The sequence below is a fragment of the Ziziphus jujuba genome, chromosome 10 (genome assembly GCF_031755915.1).
Source record: "Ziziphus jujuba cultivar Dongzao chromosome 10, ASM3175591v1".
NCBI lineage: Eukaryota > Viridiplantae > Streptophyta > Magnoliopsida > Rosales > Rhamnaceae > Ziziphus > Ziziphus jujuba.
In genome coordinates, this window is record NC_083388.1 from 362,501 (window position 1) to 376,836 (window position 14,336).

The window sequence follows — 14,336 nt, forward strand, 5'->3', positions numbered from 1 at the left end:
AGAGGTAGTGGAAATTAATTTATTGCATGATAAGGAACTTAACCATGAACTAGTTTTATTGTAAGATATAGCAACTCTATCACAAAATTCAACAGAAAAAAGAAAAATAAACCCAAAAAAAAAAAAAAAGAAAAAGAAAAAAAGATAAGCACAACACCTAAGATCTTCAATCGATTCATGATATATATAATACAATTTTGTTTAGATTGTGACATTATTAATATTACCAAATTTTGGCCTTTCGTATGAACTTTCAATCAAATAATGGCACTTTAATCAACTGGATGACTCCATATTTTGCTTTCACATACATTTTTTGAAATATATATATATATATATATATATATATGTATATATACATATCTCTTCACAGTAAAAGTAGTACAAATTACAGAACAAATTATTAATCAAAAGAAGTAGATAGACCAGTGTTAAATGTAAATCAGTGTTCCTGGGAGATCTTAGAAAAATATCAGCAAGTATTTTATAATTTTTTTTTTTTTTCCAGCAGATTGTTTTTGTATTCATCTTGTATGAAATGACCGAGTTTGAAAGCGAACGAGCCTTCAAAAAAGGCTGCGACCCAATATTTTGGAAATTAATTGTTAATTTCACGAACAGTATCCAATTCCAACCGTTTGGATTTTTCATTATTTTATTAAGTGCAAATATATATATATATATATATATATATATGTATATATAGGTCCTCTCTATTTTTACCAAATTTTTATTTAAATATTTTTAGAAAATTATTATAGACTAGTGGACAAAAAGGGAATTTTATCCACCAGACACGTGGCAAAACATATGCCTAACTCATTGGAATGTCAAATACACAGTGTTTGTCTTGATGTTTAGAGAAATATGGAGTTCACTAAGCCAACCATGGTCCATATAAAACAACTCCAATCTACTTTTTATTGTTACTACTACATCCATCTTTGTTCAAATGTTCCATTTCTTATTGTTTTCTGCATTATTTTGCTGAAAGAGGTATATACTATATCTCCATAAAATGCATATGCTGACATGTCTCACACACACACACACACACACACACACACACACACACACACACTACCCAAAAATTGAAAAAAAAAATAAAAAAAAATACACCCTGTATTCTAAACAATAAAAGAAACACTCACACCAAATCAGATTTTTAAAATCAAATACTTCCAAAATATGGATCGTTAACGGCTACATAACTCGACTAAAACCACTGCCCATTTCGAGCCATGAAGATTGACGGTCGCATGTGGATGGGCCCTCTGGACTGGGGAGAACATCTCAACCGTGAATTTCACAGCTCAAACTAGATAACGGGGCTCTATGTTTATCAATTTATGGCCACCACTATAAACTAGAAAACGCCAGAATTATTCATTTGTAAAGCTTAGTAACACCGTTCAAAAAATTTTTGTCCGAATCTCCAACTTCACGGCCAGAAACACAAGATTTTCATTTTTTTTCTTTTATTTAACTTTTATTCAATGTTACGAAATTTTAAATACACCACTTAAGGTTTCCTCTTAATTCTTTTCCCTTCCTGAAATTTAGTACATGATAACGACAATTTTCAGAGCACTTCTATTAATCAATTCTAAAACATGCATGGCACTAAGAGGCAAGGCATAATCAGAATGGCACATTACTGCCATCTAATGTCAACAGAACCTTGTATAACTCTGGACGCCTATCACGGAATACTCCCCAACTATGTCTCTTCAATCTGATTTTATCCAGATCAAACTGTGCAACAAGTATAGCTTCCTCTTTATCATCAGCAGATGCAACAATTTCTCCAGTGGGTCCTGCACATTGATTCATATCATAAAATACATATCCGCATAAAATGTATAACAGTGTTCAAAATCTACAAATGCCAACAAATCACAGAATGGAATACCTGCTATAAAAGAGTTTCCATAAAATGTGATCGCACTATTCCCATGCTCCGTCTCAATTATCTCTTTTCCTATGCGATTTGAAGCTACTAGAGGAACCTGGATTCATCAATGATTGATAGTGTTTCAATACATACACTATATTTTACAAGCTTTATGAATAAATATTCAAAACTAGCGGCAATTCCTTAACAATGATTGCAAAAGTGCTGTGAGTCTATTCAATTCATCAAACTTTAAAAGACTTAAACTATTGAATAACTAATTATTGGTCCGAGGAAGCAGATCTTCATTGAACGTCTGATGAAGCTGGGTTTTTATGGGAATTTTCTCAATGTTGTTTAGTTGTGTCGATGAGTAGACTTAAGAGGTTTTAGGGGTAGCTAAAGTGTTATAAGATAAACACCATTCCTCAAACAAGACAGGTGAGAATGAGAAGCAGAAGGAGCAAGCTAACTAAAACTACCTAGAGTAATTGCCATGTTGATAAAACACTGTCAACCTCCAGTCCCTAAAACTCACCACGTTAGCCCCAGCATGCCCTTGCATTACCCGCCTCCAGTGATCACAAGAGTCAAGTCCATCATCTTGAGGTTCAGAACCTATAGCAGTAGGGTAAAACAATATCTCTGCGCCTTGAAGAACCATAGCTCGAGCTGCCTCAGGAAACCACTGATCCCAGCAAATTGCTGACACAAAAATGCATTAGCAACTTCAGTTCCCCATCTTCACATCCTTACAAACCAAATGATACAATAAAAGTTTAACTGATAAAAAAATGTCCTTGGTTCTTTTCTTTCTTTTCTCGTACAACACGTTCAGATTGCCAGGTTGAAGCCCAAAATGCAACATAAATAAAAATTTGTTATTGCTTGGTTGCATAGGTTGAAAGTTTCAAAACTTTAGACTCGTTTGATGTTATTGCTTGGTTACATAGGTTGAAAGTTTCAATGCTTTTAGACTTGTTTAGTTGGCATGTTTTTGAATGCAAAAACAGACAATATTTTTGTAAATAGACCAAATGGAGCAAAGGGTCTGAAGTCTTTAGAAAAGGCTCAAGAGTGTCCAGTAGCCAGTAACCTAGGTAAAATCAGTCAGGAATAGGAGACATTATAGGTCTTCAATGGTCCACCAGGCATAATGCTGGTGACCAAAGAGCAAGCTTGCCTAACCATGGCCAACTTAACCTGTTATGGTCAATTAAAGGACATGGTTGTCAACCAAAAAAACAAAAGAAAAAAAAGGGCTCCTTCAAGTAGCCGGTGTGCCTCAATCTTCATTAAACCAACATATAAATCAGTTCTAAATAACTTAGGAGAGCCGTAAGGTAAGTTGTTATTATTAAGATTGCTGAACATAACTCAAAAACTAAGCAGTGAATTTTCTTACCAACTCCAATCTTTGCAAACTTTGTTTGGAAAACCTGTTTGACCCAGAAAAAGACTGTAAGTTCCACTAGCCATCCAAATCACCACCAAATTCAAAGTTGTTTAAGAAACCACAAGACACTATGATTATATTTTGTACCCACCTTGAAGCCAGTGTCACCTGGATTGAAGTAAAACTTTTCCTGATAGCCTGTAAAGGGAACTATTGCTTGTAACAAAAAATGAATAAAAAATTTAATGTAAAGTTAGTTAAGCATTTTGAATACCTGGTCCATCTGGGATATGAGACTTTCGATAAAGTCCAAGATCTGCCCCATCAGCATCAATTATGGCAATTGAATTATAATGGGCATTGTTTGCCTCTTCAAAGAAGCTAACTGGAATTACTACACCTAGCGCTTTTGCAAGATTCTGCATCCTACTCAGCATGAAGGAAAAAATTAAAAAAAGAAAGTTTGACTACAATAAAGTTCATAATACTATAACTAGATTATTCTTTGTTACCATAATAGGAATAAAAATGGTGAAATTTACACAGTCAGATGATTTATCTACACACGGGAGGAAAAAAAAAAAAAAAAAAAATTGAAGCCGTTTCTTAAAATTTTACCTCAAGATCGTTGGATGGCCTTTATAAGGCTTAGCTCGCTGAAAGAAGTCCTCCCTTTGTGCCTGACAGAAGTAATATCCCTCGAAAAGCTCCTACCAGTATCCATAAAAGGAAAATTCTATCAATCTAACAAACAATACATTTATATCTTTAAGAATCACAAGACCTAAGATGCTAGATTACTCGTTGTCACTCAAAAGGTTGAAATATAACACATTTGGATGATATGGAGGATCCATAAAGCATCATATAAACAAATGCTATGGGAAGGAATGAAACATAATAAATATCCACATGATCATATTTCCATCCATCTTTATAGAACTACTTTTCACGAAAAAAATAAAGTCCATCTTTATTGAACATCAAACAAAATATTTTTTCACTCAGGTGACTGAAATACTAATGGAAAAGTTTTGTTCCCCTTTTTTTTTTTTTCCCCTTTTTTTAAAAAGCATAAAATATCTGGGTCTCAAGTTGGCATACCTGTATAAGAATGATGTTTGCACCCTTTGCATGAGCAGCTCTAACCAGCCTGCATGGTAGAGAAAAATATGTGTTGAATGAAAAGAAACCCCCTTAAACGAGTTGCAAATTGAAAGAAAGGGTACCAGCTGAAAATAAAACTGACAATGGGAGGGGAACACATGGACTAGCAAAATGAAGCGGTAGAAAACAATTCAGTGATTGCAAGACAATGAATAATAAGGAAAAGGGAAAGAGGAGAAATTATAAAATTTGATAAATAAATTATATTAAGAGGAAAGGACACAAAATTTTGTCATGCTGCACCAAAGGAAGGATGGCAAAACAATCAAATATTGTTATGAGGTAGGTAAAAGGCAAACCATGGTACTTATAAGAAGATTAAGTGCTAGAAATCTTTATACAATCAGAAGATTTTTGACACTCCAACATATTTTTAGAGAATGTTCATTTATGGTGAGTATAGAAAAACGTTTCATGGTAAACAATCAGTGAGGTAGATAAAAAGGGTATCTTGGTACATAAATTGAGGAAATGGAAGCAATCTCAAGTGTTAGGACACCTTATTAAAATCAGAATTTTTTTACAAGACAGCCATTTTTTTAGGGTATGTTTAATTATGTAATATTGAATTCATTGCTAGAATATCCCATCAAACAATTGCTGATATGAATTTGCATTTGCACTGAGAGTGAGAGAGGTTTAGAGAAACAAGTCAGACCCAATTTAAGGTTGGTACATAAATTGAGGAAATGGAAGCAATCTCAAGTGTTAGGACACCTTATTAAAATCAGAATTTTTTTACAAGACAGCCATTTTTTTAGGGTATGTTTAATTATGTAATATTGAATTCATTGCTAGAATATCCCATCAAACAATTGCTGATATGAATTTGCATTTGCACTGAGAGTGAGAGAGGTTTAGAGAAACAAGTCAGACCCAATTTAAGGTTCCTCATCCTAGTAGCAGTGGTAGTAAGGGAGTAGTGTAAACAAGGAAAGAGAAATATATACGTATATATGTGTATATATATATATATATAGACAGAGAGAGAGAGAGATGAACCTCTCGGCAGTGGCAACATTAGTAGAGACGTCGTCGGTGCAAGCGAATTGCAGAGCTGAAACCACCACCTCTCTTCTCCCTTTCTCCATTTCTCTCTCTCTCTCTCTAAAACCCCAGGACTGGAGGTGAAGCAGTGAAACTGGGAAAGTGGGTTTAGGACGATCTAATTTATTTATTTATTTATTTAGTTATTTATTTATTCATTTTTAAGTATTGTTGGTGTACTTTGTGGACAGATGGTCTACTTCTATTTAGATATTGGAATCTATATATAAAAAATTTCAAAAATATTTATTATAATTATTATTTAGTTGAAAACAATTGTACAGATAAGGTGTGCGGAATTCTTTCTTTTTCATTTTTTCCTCTTTTGTTTATTTGCCATTTTAAAAAGTTATATTATACGTATTTTTGTAAAATAAAGAATATGTATTATACGATCTTATTTTCTCACATTTTAAAGTAACATCAACCATTGGATACTAAAATTATATAATATATATATATATATATATTGCCAATTATTTTTGAAGATTAGTACTTCATAAATTAAAATTTTCACATTTTGAACAAGAAATCCTTGATTAAGCAAATCCCAATCATGGAAGAAAAAAAGACTCAATCCCAATCAAGGTATTCCTATAGATCTAATTCAAATATGTTATTTTATTTTATTTTACATATTAAATCATTTTTATTATATAAGAAGAAGAAGAAAACTTATTTACTTGTTTCAAATTCCCCGGAGAAGAAGAAAAAGAAAAATATATACTTATTTGCTTCTCTGCACGTTTATCTTCATTCCAAAATTTTGTTATTTTAAGGTTGAAAACTTTGCTTGATCCCAATTTCATTTTTTAGTGCTCTAAATCCAAATATTTTCCTTTTTAAATTAAATTGATTCAGCAATTACAATTGCACTGAAATAAAATGCAAGTAACGCCCCTCAATTGCAAATATGTCCACAAATAGATAAAAAGATCATTGTAAATAACTCAATGTATCATATGAGATCGAACAAAAATACAGGGTATAAAGTCAGAGCTTTATTGTTTTTTCATCTATCCTTCAATTCTCCCAAAACAAGTTTTTAATAACCCATCGAAGCATGCAGTTCTTCTGTACTGAAAAGCATGTCAACCTCAATCCTGGACTTCAGGCTTCTTTGCATTGGATTTGAGATACCACCCCAAAGCACCCAAACCAGTTACAACACCTGCTACAACTGCATAATTTCTGTACTTGTCAGTTGATACTCTCTCAGTGGATGCTCCACCTGCGGAAGAGGTCGAGCCACTAGGTTTGGAATCGGCCACGGATCCCCCTGAAGTTTCTGTAGCTTCATCTGGTTTAGGGCCCTGAGATTATCCACCCCATGAAGCAGAGGCTTTGAGGAAAGATGAATGACAACTAGAAGAAACTATGTTTCGGGCACAAAAAACCAGATGGAAAAAACTAGGTTGGACAAAAACTTAAAAGAGGCAGGAACACAAAAATGTGAATTGACAAGTGCATATGACGGAAACACAAATTTGAATTAAGGGACAGTAACAGTGGCCATGAAGTTAAGATTCCAATTTACCCATGATCACAATTTATAAGGCAATAGCTAAGAAAATGTGTGATATGTTCATGGCATATTCATTGAGAACATGGTAAAACAAGAAACAAAATTATTTAATTTGTACATACAAGGGATTAAGTTCCTATTTTATCAAAACTTGGCAGACAGGTAGCAAAGGTAAATGGGTTTTAAGTAAACTTGATGTATTGAACATCAAGATAGATGTTTCAACTTTGTTCACCAAATTAAAATGATCAGATAGCCTTGTATTGAAGACAAAAATACACTAGGAATAAGTTGATGATACCTTGCGTGCAAGCTTCTCAAGCTTCTCTTGCTCAATTTTCTGTCATTTACAACAATTATATAGAAAACAGTAAGTATAAACAAACAACAAGCAAATTCAAATTCAGCATCATAACTTATACCAACCTAAACAATATCTCAGTCTAGTTGAGAACTAAGCAATACAAGACTGCTAGCTGAGATTATACACATAGACTTCCACAATTTAATAAATACATAAAATTTATAACAGACGCCCCCCAAAAAAAAAAAAATAATAAATAAATAAATGCAAAGGGCAAATGGAAAACATAAGACTGAGAAACTTGCCTTGATATAAACATTTTCTGCGGCTTTTTCCTCCTCGCTAAGTATTTTTCCACTACTTGAGAACCTCCGAGGCACAAATCTTGCAACCATCCTCGATGCCATTGTTGTTGATTAGTTTCCCTGTAATTTATATTATAAACTAAAAATCATATCCTTTACATCTTTCAGATTCATTATAATTTCCTATGAACAAAAATACAGTTCCTTTATAAATTATTCCCCCAGATATTTATACCCACATAACATTTCAGGCAAAGAATATTACTTTCTTCGACTAAGCTTTTTTTCTTTGTTATTATTATTATTATTATTTTTTTCCCTACAAAACTCACAAACAAGTTTGTATACATCCTAAATCATCCCCAAATCGTAAATGTAGAACAGGAATACAATAATCCCAAAAAGCTGTATCAAAATTAAACAGGAAATATGAAACAAAAATCAAAAATCGAAAATCAAAAGAGACGAATAACATACGCAAACAAACCCAAGCAGGCAAGCACTTCAAAGATTTTGACAAGAGAGAGAGAGCGAGAGCGAGAGAGAGAACGTAGGGCTTATAAACGGCAGACTCAGTTTAGGAAACGAACCTACATTCACCGTCTGATTGACGGTGCTGATTGATTCGCTGTGATCAGGTGTACCATGGAATCATGGGATTAATGGTACTTTCCACTTTCCACCTGTTATTTAGATATTTGGTTTTTCAGAATCATCATTTAAAAAAATGTATATTCCCTATTTCAATTTTTACTTTTTGCATCATTAAAATATTAATTTTATGAATTGATTTTTTTTTTCCTTTTATTTCGTTCCATCCTAATGAAAAATTTAAATAAAAAAATAACAAAATTAATTTTAAAAAATGGGATAAACAAAGTATTATTAAATGAAAATGTTTTAAAAAATATTATTTTATTTTATTTTCAATAAAATAATGACATATTTACCGTTATGCAAAATAAACTGTTCCTCTGAATAAAAATAAATTTATCATAATTTTCATGAAGTTACACATTATTAGGGTGATGGGATGAGAAATACTATATAATGGTATGTTCTAAAATATCTTAGGTAGATTTTTTCTTCATTTTTAATTTTAATAATTATTAGATATATTCAACATGTTTTATATATTAGTTTTTTTTTTTTTTTCAGAAGAATAAAGACGAGATGTTAGCGAACAAATTCTAAGAAATATAAAAGTATTTTTATTTATTTAAAAATGCTAATAAAAAAATATTACTTTTTTATATAAATATATTGCGGGTGAAAAAAAAAAAGAAAAAAGAAAAAGAGAGAGAAATATATATACATAGAAAGTGTCCGTATGTGTATGGGCATTTACCCGCGTCTCCTCGCTCCTTAACCTTGTTTCTCGGACCTTGATTGCATTTTCTCTCTGAGATTCTCAGTCTGTCGAACTCTGTTTCTCTCCAGTCTCCGTAGTTACCTGCTCGGCTGTTTGTAATCTACATCTGATCGCCTTTCTCTTTATTCGAGACTTGGGATTTTGGAGCTTCCATTCCAATCGGTGAACCCTTTTTGACATCTATACTTTAATTTGGTTTTAGCCTTCAACACACTTCATTTTTATTTATTTTTTCAGCTTGGAGAATAATCCTAACTAAAATAATGTGATTTCCGAAAATAGTGTGCTGCTCAGCTGAGTTATATAAAACTGATCAGTTGGTTTTTTCAGTTGAATTTTGTGGTTTATGTGGGTTACCATATGAGTTTGTGCATGCAAATGGTGTTTTCATATGTGATTCTATCTAATGGTGTTTAAAAGTGAATGATGTGGTGGATTATTTGGGATTCTTTATTTTTGTAGGTGTGCTTGAGAAGCTGGAAAACTCCCGCAGGTTTTGCCCTATTTAAAGTTTTGGATGAAGGGAAGCTCTCCAAAGTTGAGGTTTACATCTTCTGCAAACTTCTACTATGAACTTGTATTATCTGTAGCTGATAAGGAGAACAGTATTTTTAATTTCTTAAATCCAATATTGGTTTCACATTGATGGGAAACAAACATAAGCTGAATGTTTTTCAGGAATGTTTTGCTTTGTTGGATTTCAGTAATGAAAAATGATATAATTTTATTTGCGGTTACCTATACTTCTCAATAACCGAATGATATAATCAGTTTATTCTTCTTTTAGCTTGAAAAATTATTGAAATCTTATATATATATATATATATATATATATATATTTTTCATTGGGTTTATGCTGCAGGTCTTGTCGAAGGAATTATCCAGTTTTATTTCAATATTGTTCTTGGTAGCTATGAATCCAGTTCCATTCCAACCTGCATCAGCACCCTGGTTTCCAATGCTACCGCCTTACCTGCCAATCTCGAGTACCTTTTGGGGAACCACAAACATGCGTTATCAGCTAAAGGACTTACAAGACACTATTGATCTTGCAAAAGCAATGTATGGTTTCTATTGAAATGGTGTTGCTTGTTAAACTATTAGAGGAATGGATAACAGCCCATTTGGTAGCTTATCATGTTGATTTGGTTTGTCACTTTTGTGTAGCATGCTGCACCTAAAGCTGTTTCTTTGAAAGCTGTGTTGGTCATCTTGTTAACTAAGATTGGAATGTTGTTTGATAGGGGGAAAGAGCTTCATATGTTGATGTCGATCGAAGATGGTAAAAGGTCTATGGAAGATGCGGATATTGTGTCTAATGATGCTTCAGTTGGAGGTTTCTCCCAACTTTTGGAAGACAGGAGCATTGATTTGGAATCCCAAATTTCACTTTCACTGCGTGCTGCAAACTCTTTGATGTCCAAATTAAGAGTTCAGCTTGAACCATGTAGATTGATTACAGATGAAATGGCTCCATGGGAGGAAAAATCTGCTGCATTTAGATTATCCAACAAAATAAGAAAGTCAAAACGAAATAAGCATTGGAGGAAAAAAAAGAGGAAGCGAATTGCGGAAACATTTGCAAAGGTGGTTTTACTGCATCACTGTTTTTAGTTTTATTACACTTTTATGATTTTATATTCCCATACTGTTATATATCTTTCACTTTGCTCCCAAGTCATAAACTTTGCCCCATAGAATGCACCCATCTAATGCTTTATAGAAACTTTTCTTATTCCATTTTTATGTAATGAATAGGACTAATTTCATGATATTCATTTAAACAAACTGCAAGTTTGGACATCTAGTTTTTCTGCTTTTGAGGACAAAATGAAAAATCATGATGGCTGGGGGATGTAAAGTAAACTCTCTTTTAAAATTAATGTTGTCCTGTCACGTCTCTTCTTCTAAACTTATCTGCATATTCTTGTTATTATGACATTTAGGAACATGAAAGGTTTGAGCAAGCTGATCAGGAAGCTGATGAGTGGAGAGCCAGGGAGATTGCTAAAGATATTGCTAAGCGCAAGGTATTTTATTTATGTCTTGCCACATTCAACCATATAGCATTTGTTTGTCATTTGATGGTTCCTAAGGACTGTGAACTTGGAATGAGAATTTTTTTTTTTTTTTTTCCCCCATTTTCTTTCGAATATGATGGAAGCTTTTTAAGTTATATGATATTTATTTTCTATTTATGTAAGCAGCTTATATACAATTAAAATTGCTCCACTCTATTTATGGTTGCATGAAGTTGTACTGCTAATATTATTCCCTACTGACCATGGCATGTGGGTTTTCAGGTGGAAAAGATGAAGGAAATTGCAAAGCTTAAAGCCAAAGAGGAGAAAGAGAGACTAGAATCTGAGGTAAGAATTGGTAGCTTTTCCGTTTTGCCCAGAGATTCCTGACAACAACTGTAAAGATTTTTGTTCTGTAGAGATCTTGCCTTCTTTTCCTTTCGATGCCAAGTTGACAATTGATTTCATATTTCAGCTTGAGCTGGTGCTGATGGTGGAGAAATTGCAAGAATTACGTGCTATCAGAATTCAAAAATTGAAAAAACAAGGTCTCATTTTGTTCTTTATTCAGCATTTGTGCTTTCTTATGTTTACTATGATATCAAATATGAAGCTATAAGTTGTATATTTTACAATGAAGCTTTGTTTATGTAAAATTGTAGGAAAAATGTTTAATTTCACTGCAGTTCCTAGTAGATTTTCTCCTAGACATGCATTTGACTGATAAGACTGTCTCCTCTAGGTTGATGAATGCATTGGAATAATTGTGTTGATAGTCGTTGTGTATATATCTATATAGCTACATAATATATATATATATATATATATATATATTTTTTACCTTGTTGAGTGAGGCAGGAATACTTCTTATCTTACAAATTTGAACCTGACACCATATGTGTTGAGGACCAGGACTACCTATGACCAGAGCAATGCTAGTTTTGTTAGTATTTCTACATAATTGAATGGGTTGGGCTTTCATTTTTGGTTCCTTTTGGTGGAACATAATAATCCAGAGTCCTTAGTTCTAAATTTGTGCATGCATGTGTACACAGATTTGTAAGATTGCTTTTTTTATACTTGACATTTCTGTATTATTGAAAAATAATGTACTCAAGTAACTTATCCTATTTTCATTTGCTAAGAGAAACATGCATAATTATGCAGGTCATTTTCTCCCTGAAGAGGATGACAAGTTTCTTGAAAGAGTTCAAGCTGCTGTAGAGGAAGAAGAGCGTCAAGCTATAGCGGCAGCTGATACAGATGCTGCTAAGGATGCCATTGCAAATGCTGAGGAATCAAGGAAGACAACCCATAGTATTGGACATGATTCAAAAGATCCAAACATCGACAAAGGTAAAAGTAGTGAAGATAAAGACCGCACAAGCTCTAGGTCACTGACTGAAAAGGAATCTGAGGAACAAGTATTTGATACACAAGGATATTATGGAGCTTATGACTCTGTTGGAAACTTACCAATTGAATTCTATCACTATTATCATGGCAGCAGCACTGACATGGGCACCCTTATTGAGGTGAGGTGTTTTGAATTATTAATATTTCAGGCTGTCTAGGTTACTTCATTGTTAATTCTGTGAACATGGATGTATTCTGACTTCACTTGCATTGCATTTGGTTCTACTTTGGATGATAATGAGGACCATATTGTGTGCAGGTGAGAAGAACATGGGATGCATATTTAAGACCAGGTGGAAGGTGAGGATGTAACTTTTCCTGCTATTCGATGCTCAAATTTGTTTCAAGTTCTCTGTAGAGGTTTCTATTATGTATTTATTTATTTTTATTTTAGTTTATTTTATTTTTTTGGGGTGGGAGGGGGATGTACTTAAAGTCATCATGAAAGTTCTGCTTTAGTAGAATAAGTCTTTTTATGCTCTTTTACTTTAACCTACTATCACCATTGCCAACCTTCCTATAAGTGCAAAATAGTTAGCTTTCTTTTTGATAAATAACTTTTTGGCACCGGGATTGGTGCAGCCGCATACCAGGGCACTGGGTTCTACCACCACCTCCAGCTGATGAGATATGGGCATCCTACTTGGTGGGGCCTAAATGAAGCCTACTTGAACTACAGAGTTGGTGGCAGGTTTTTCTTGAGGAGATTTTGGTATGTTGCAATTTCTCGTAGCAACTTTAAGGACTTACGTTTCGTTGGGGCAGTCTAGTAGACATAGTTTGCACTAGTAAATTTATTTAAATGCCTATCCTTTTGTGCCGGACAAAAATTCATCCATGATTCCTGGATGAGAGAAAAATTTACAGTTTGCACTACCTGTATATATAGATGTTGAGATATTATAAAATATCTGTAGTTCAACATGTTTGGCGTTTATTGCTTCCTTCCATGCACATACTACGAAGCGTTCATTTGTCTTTTTTTTTTCTTTTTTATCCATAAGCGCTCAATTGTCTTAAACCTTAAAGAGAAACAATAAATCATATACAAATGTGTTGCAAAGTTGCAATTACTTCTTATTACCAATTTTCTATCTATTTTCTCATTTCTATCAAAATTATGAAGGGGAAAAGGCTTCCACAAGCTGCTACCATGGGACACGACAGACTTCATGGACGTTTCCAAGTATTGGACAGAAGAATAAATGGATTGGAGGATACCTCAAGCACTCAAAATTTGTACTGTTGGGTACTTTTTCTATGCTCAAGGCTGCATTTTCGTTTTGGTGTTGTATTATAATTGGAATAATGTACCTTAAATGTTTTAGCAAGATTTTGTTGTAATAGAAACTCATCAGTTGTGGTTAGCTGCCACGTTGGATTATTGCTAGTTTTGTTATTTTAGTGTAATGTTTAATGTAATTAGTTTAACAAAATAAGTCCATTTGCTGACGAAGTGCCACAAGCAACATGCCTACCCAATCTTGGTTTGAACACAAAAAAGTAACTGGAGCATATCACTTCAGGTACTGAACAATATTCACCTATATGCATATAAACCAATAAAAAAAAAAATTATCATATTAACATTTTTAAAATAAATGCATATAAACTAAGTATCAAACCGGATAGCAAATAACAAATATACGGGCATTTTATTTACATTTATATTTTGAAATATGATTATTAATTTTCGTAGTGTTACCATTTTAAACTTTTAAAAATTATTTTATTGACATTCTATAGTTTTATTTGTGAAGAAAACGGTGTAAATATTCAAGCAAAAAAAGAAAACGGTGTAAATAATTATAGTGGGAAAAATTATTATTTTTTATTGATATGTATGGATAATTTTACAAAATTCATTAGACAAAAGCTCATAATTGGAC

The 14,336-nt window shown here is 33.0% G+C and overlaps 3 protein-coding genes across 6 annotated transcripts; 1 reads left to right on the forward strand and 2 right to left on the reverse strand.

Moving 5' to 3' along the window:
* Positions 1–1,440: 1,440 nt before the first annotated feature.
* LOC107409781 (N-carbamoylputrescine amidase) lies at positions 1,441–5,624 on the reverse strand. The gene is made up of 9 exons (XM_016017209.4): positions 5,460–5,624; positions 4,395–4,443; positions 3,909–4,000; positions 3,565–3,716; positions 3,442–3,488; positions 3,300–3,333; positions 2,433–2,599; positions 1,913–2,009; positions 1,441–1,817 (listed from the first exon to the last, which is right to left on the reverse strand). The coding sequence occupies exons 1-9, from the start codon at positions 5,546–5,548 to the stop codon at positions 1,642–1,644; spliced, it is 903 nt and encodes a 300-aa protein (XP_015872695.2). The 5' UTR covers positions 5,549–5,624; the 3' UTR covers positions 1,441–1,641.
* A 785-nt stretch (positions 5,625–6,409) lies between these two features.
* Positions 6,410–8,273, reverse strand: LOC107409830 (uncharacterized protein At2g27730, mitochondrial). The gene is made up of 4 exons (XM_016017257.4): positions 8,116–8,273; positions 7,639–7,758; positions 7,331–7,369; positions 6,410–6,817 (listed from the first exon to the last, which is right to left on the reverse strand). Exons 2-4 carry the CDS (start codon positions 7,738–7,740, stop codon positions 6,602–6,604), a joined length of 357 nt encoding a protein of 118 aa, XP_015872743.1. The 5' UTR covers positions 7,741–7,758; positions 8,116–8,273; the 3' UTR covers positions 6,410–6,601.
* A 667-nt stretch (positions 8,274–8,940) lies between these two features.
* Positions 8,941–13,831, forward strand: LOC107409535 (U11/U12 small nuclear ribonucleoprotein 59 kDa protein). 4 transcript variants are annotated; one of them, XR_007239328.2, is made up of 11 exons: positions 8,941–9,172; positions 9,473–9,553; positions 9,873–10,072; positions 10,255–10,597; positions 10,957–11,040; positions 11,314–11,379; positions 11,507–11,579; positions 12,199–12,566; positions 12,707–12,747; positions 13,041–13,159; positions 13,574–13,831. XR_007239328.2 is itself a non-coding variant. In XM_048469080.2 (10 exons), exons 3-10 carry the CDS (start codon positions 9,924–9,926, stop codon positions 13,069–13,071), a joined length of 1,155 nt encoding a protein of 384 aa, XP_048325037.1. In that variant the 5' UTR covers positions 8,941–9,172; positions 9,473–9,553; positions 9,873–9,923; the 3' UTR covers positions 13,072–13,160. The 4 variants fall into 4 exon arrangements, 2 of the variants coding, with proteins under 2 accessions (XP_048325037.1, XP_048325036.1); XR_007239327.2 differs by having other exon boundaries at positions 8,943–9,172; positions 13,030–13,159; XM_048469080.2 differs by lacking the exon at positions 13,574–13,831 and having other exon boundaries at positions 13,041–13,160.
* The last annotated feature ends 505 nt before the right edge of the window (positions 13,832–14,336 follow it).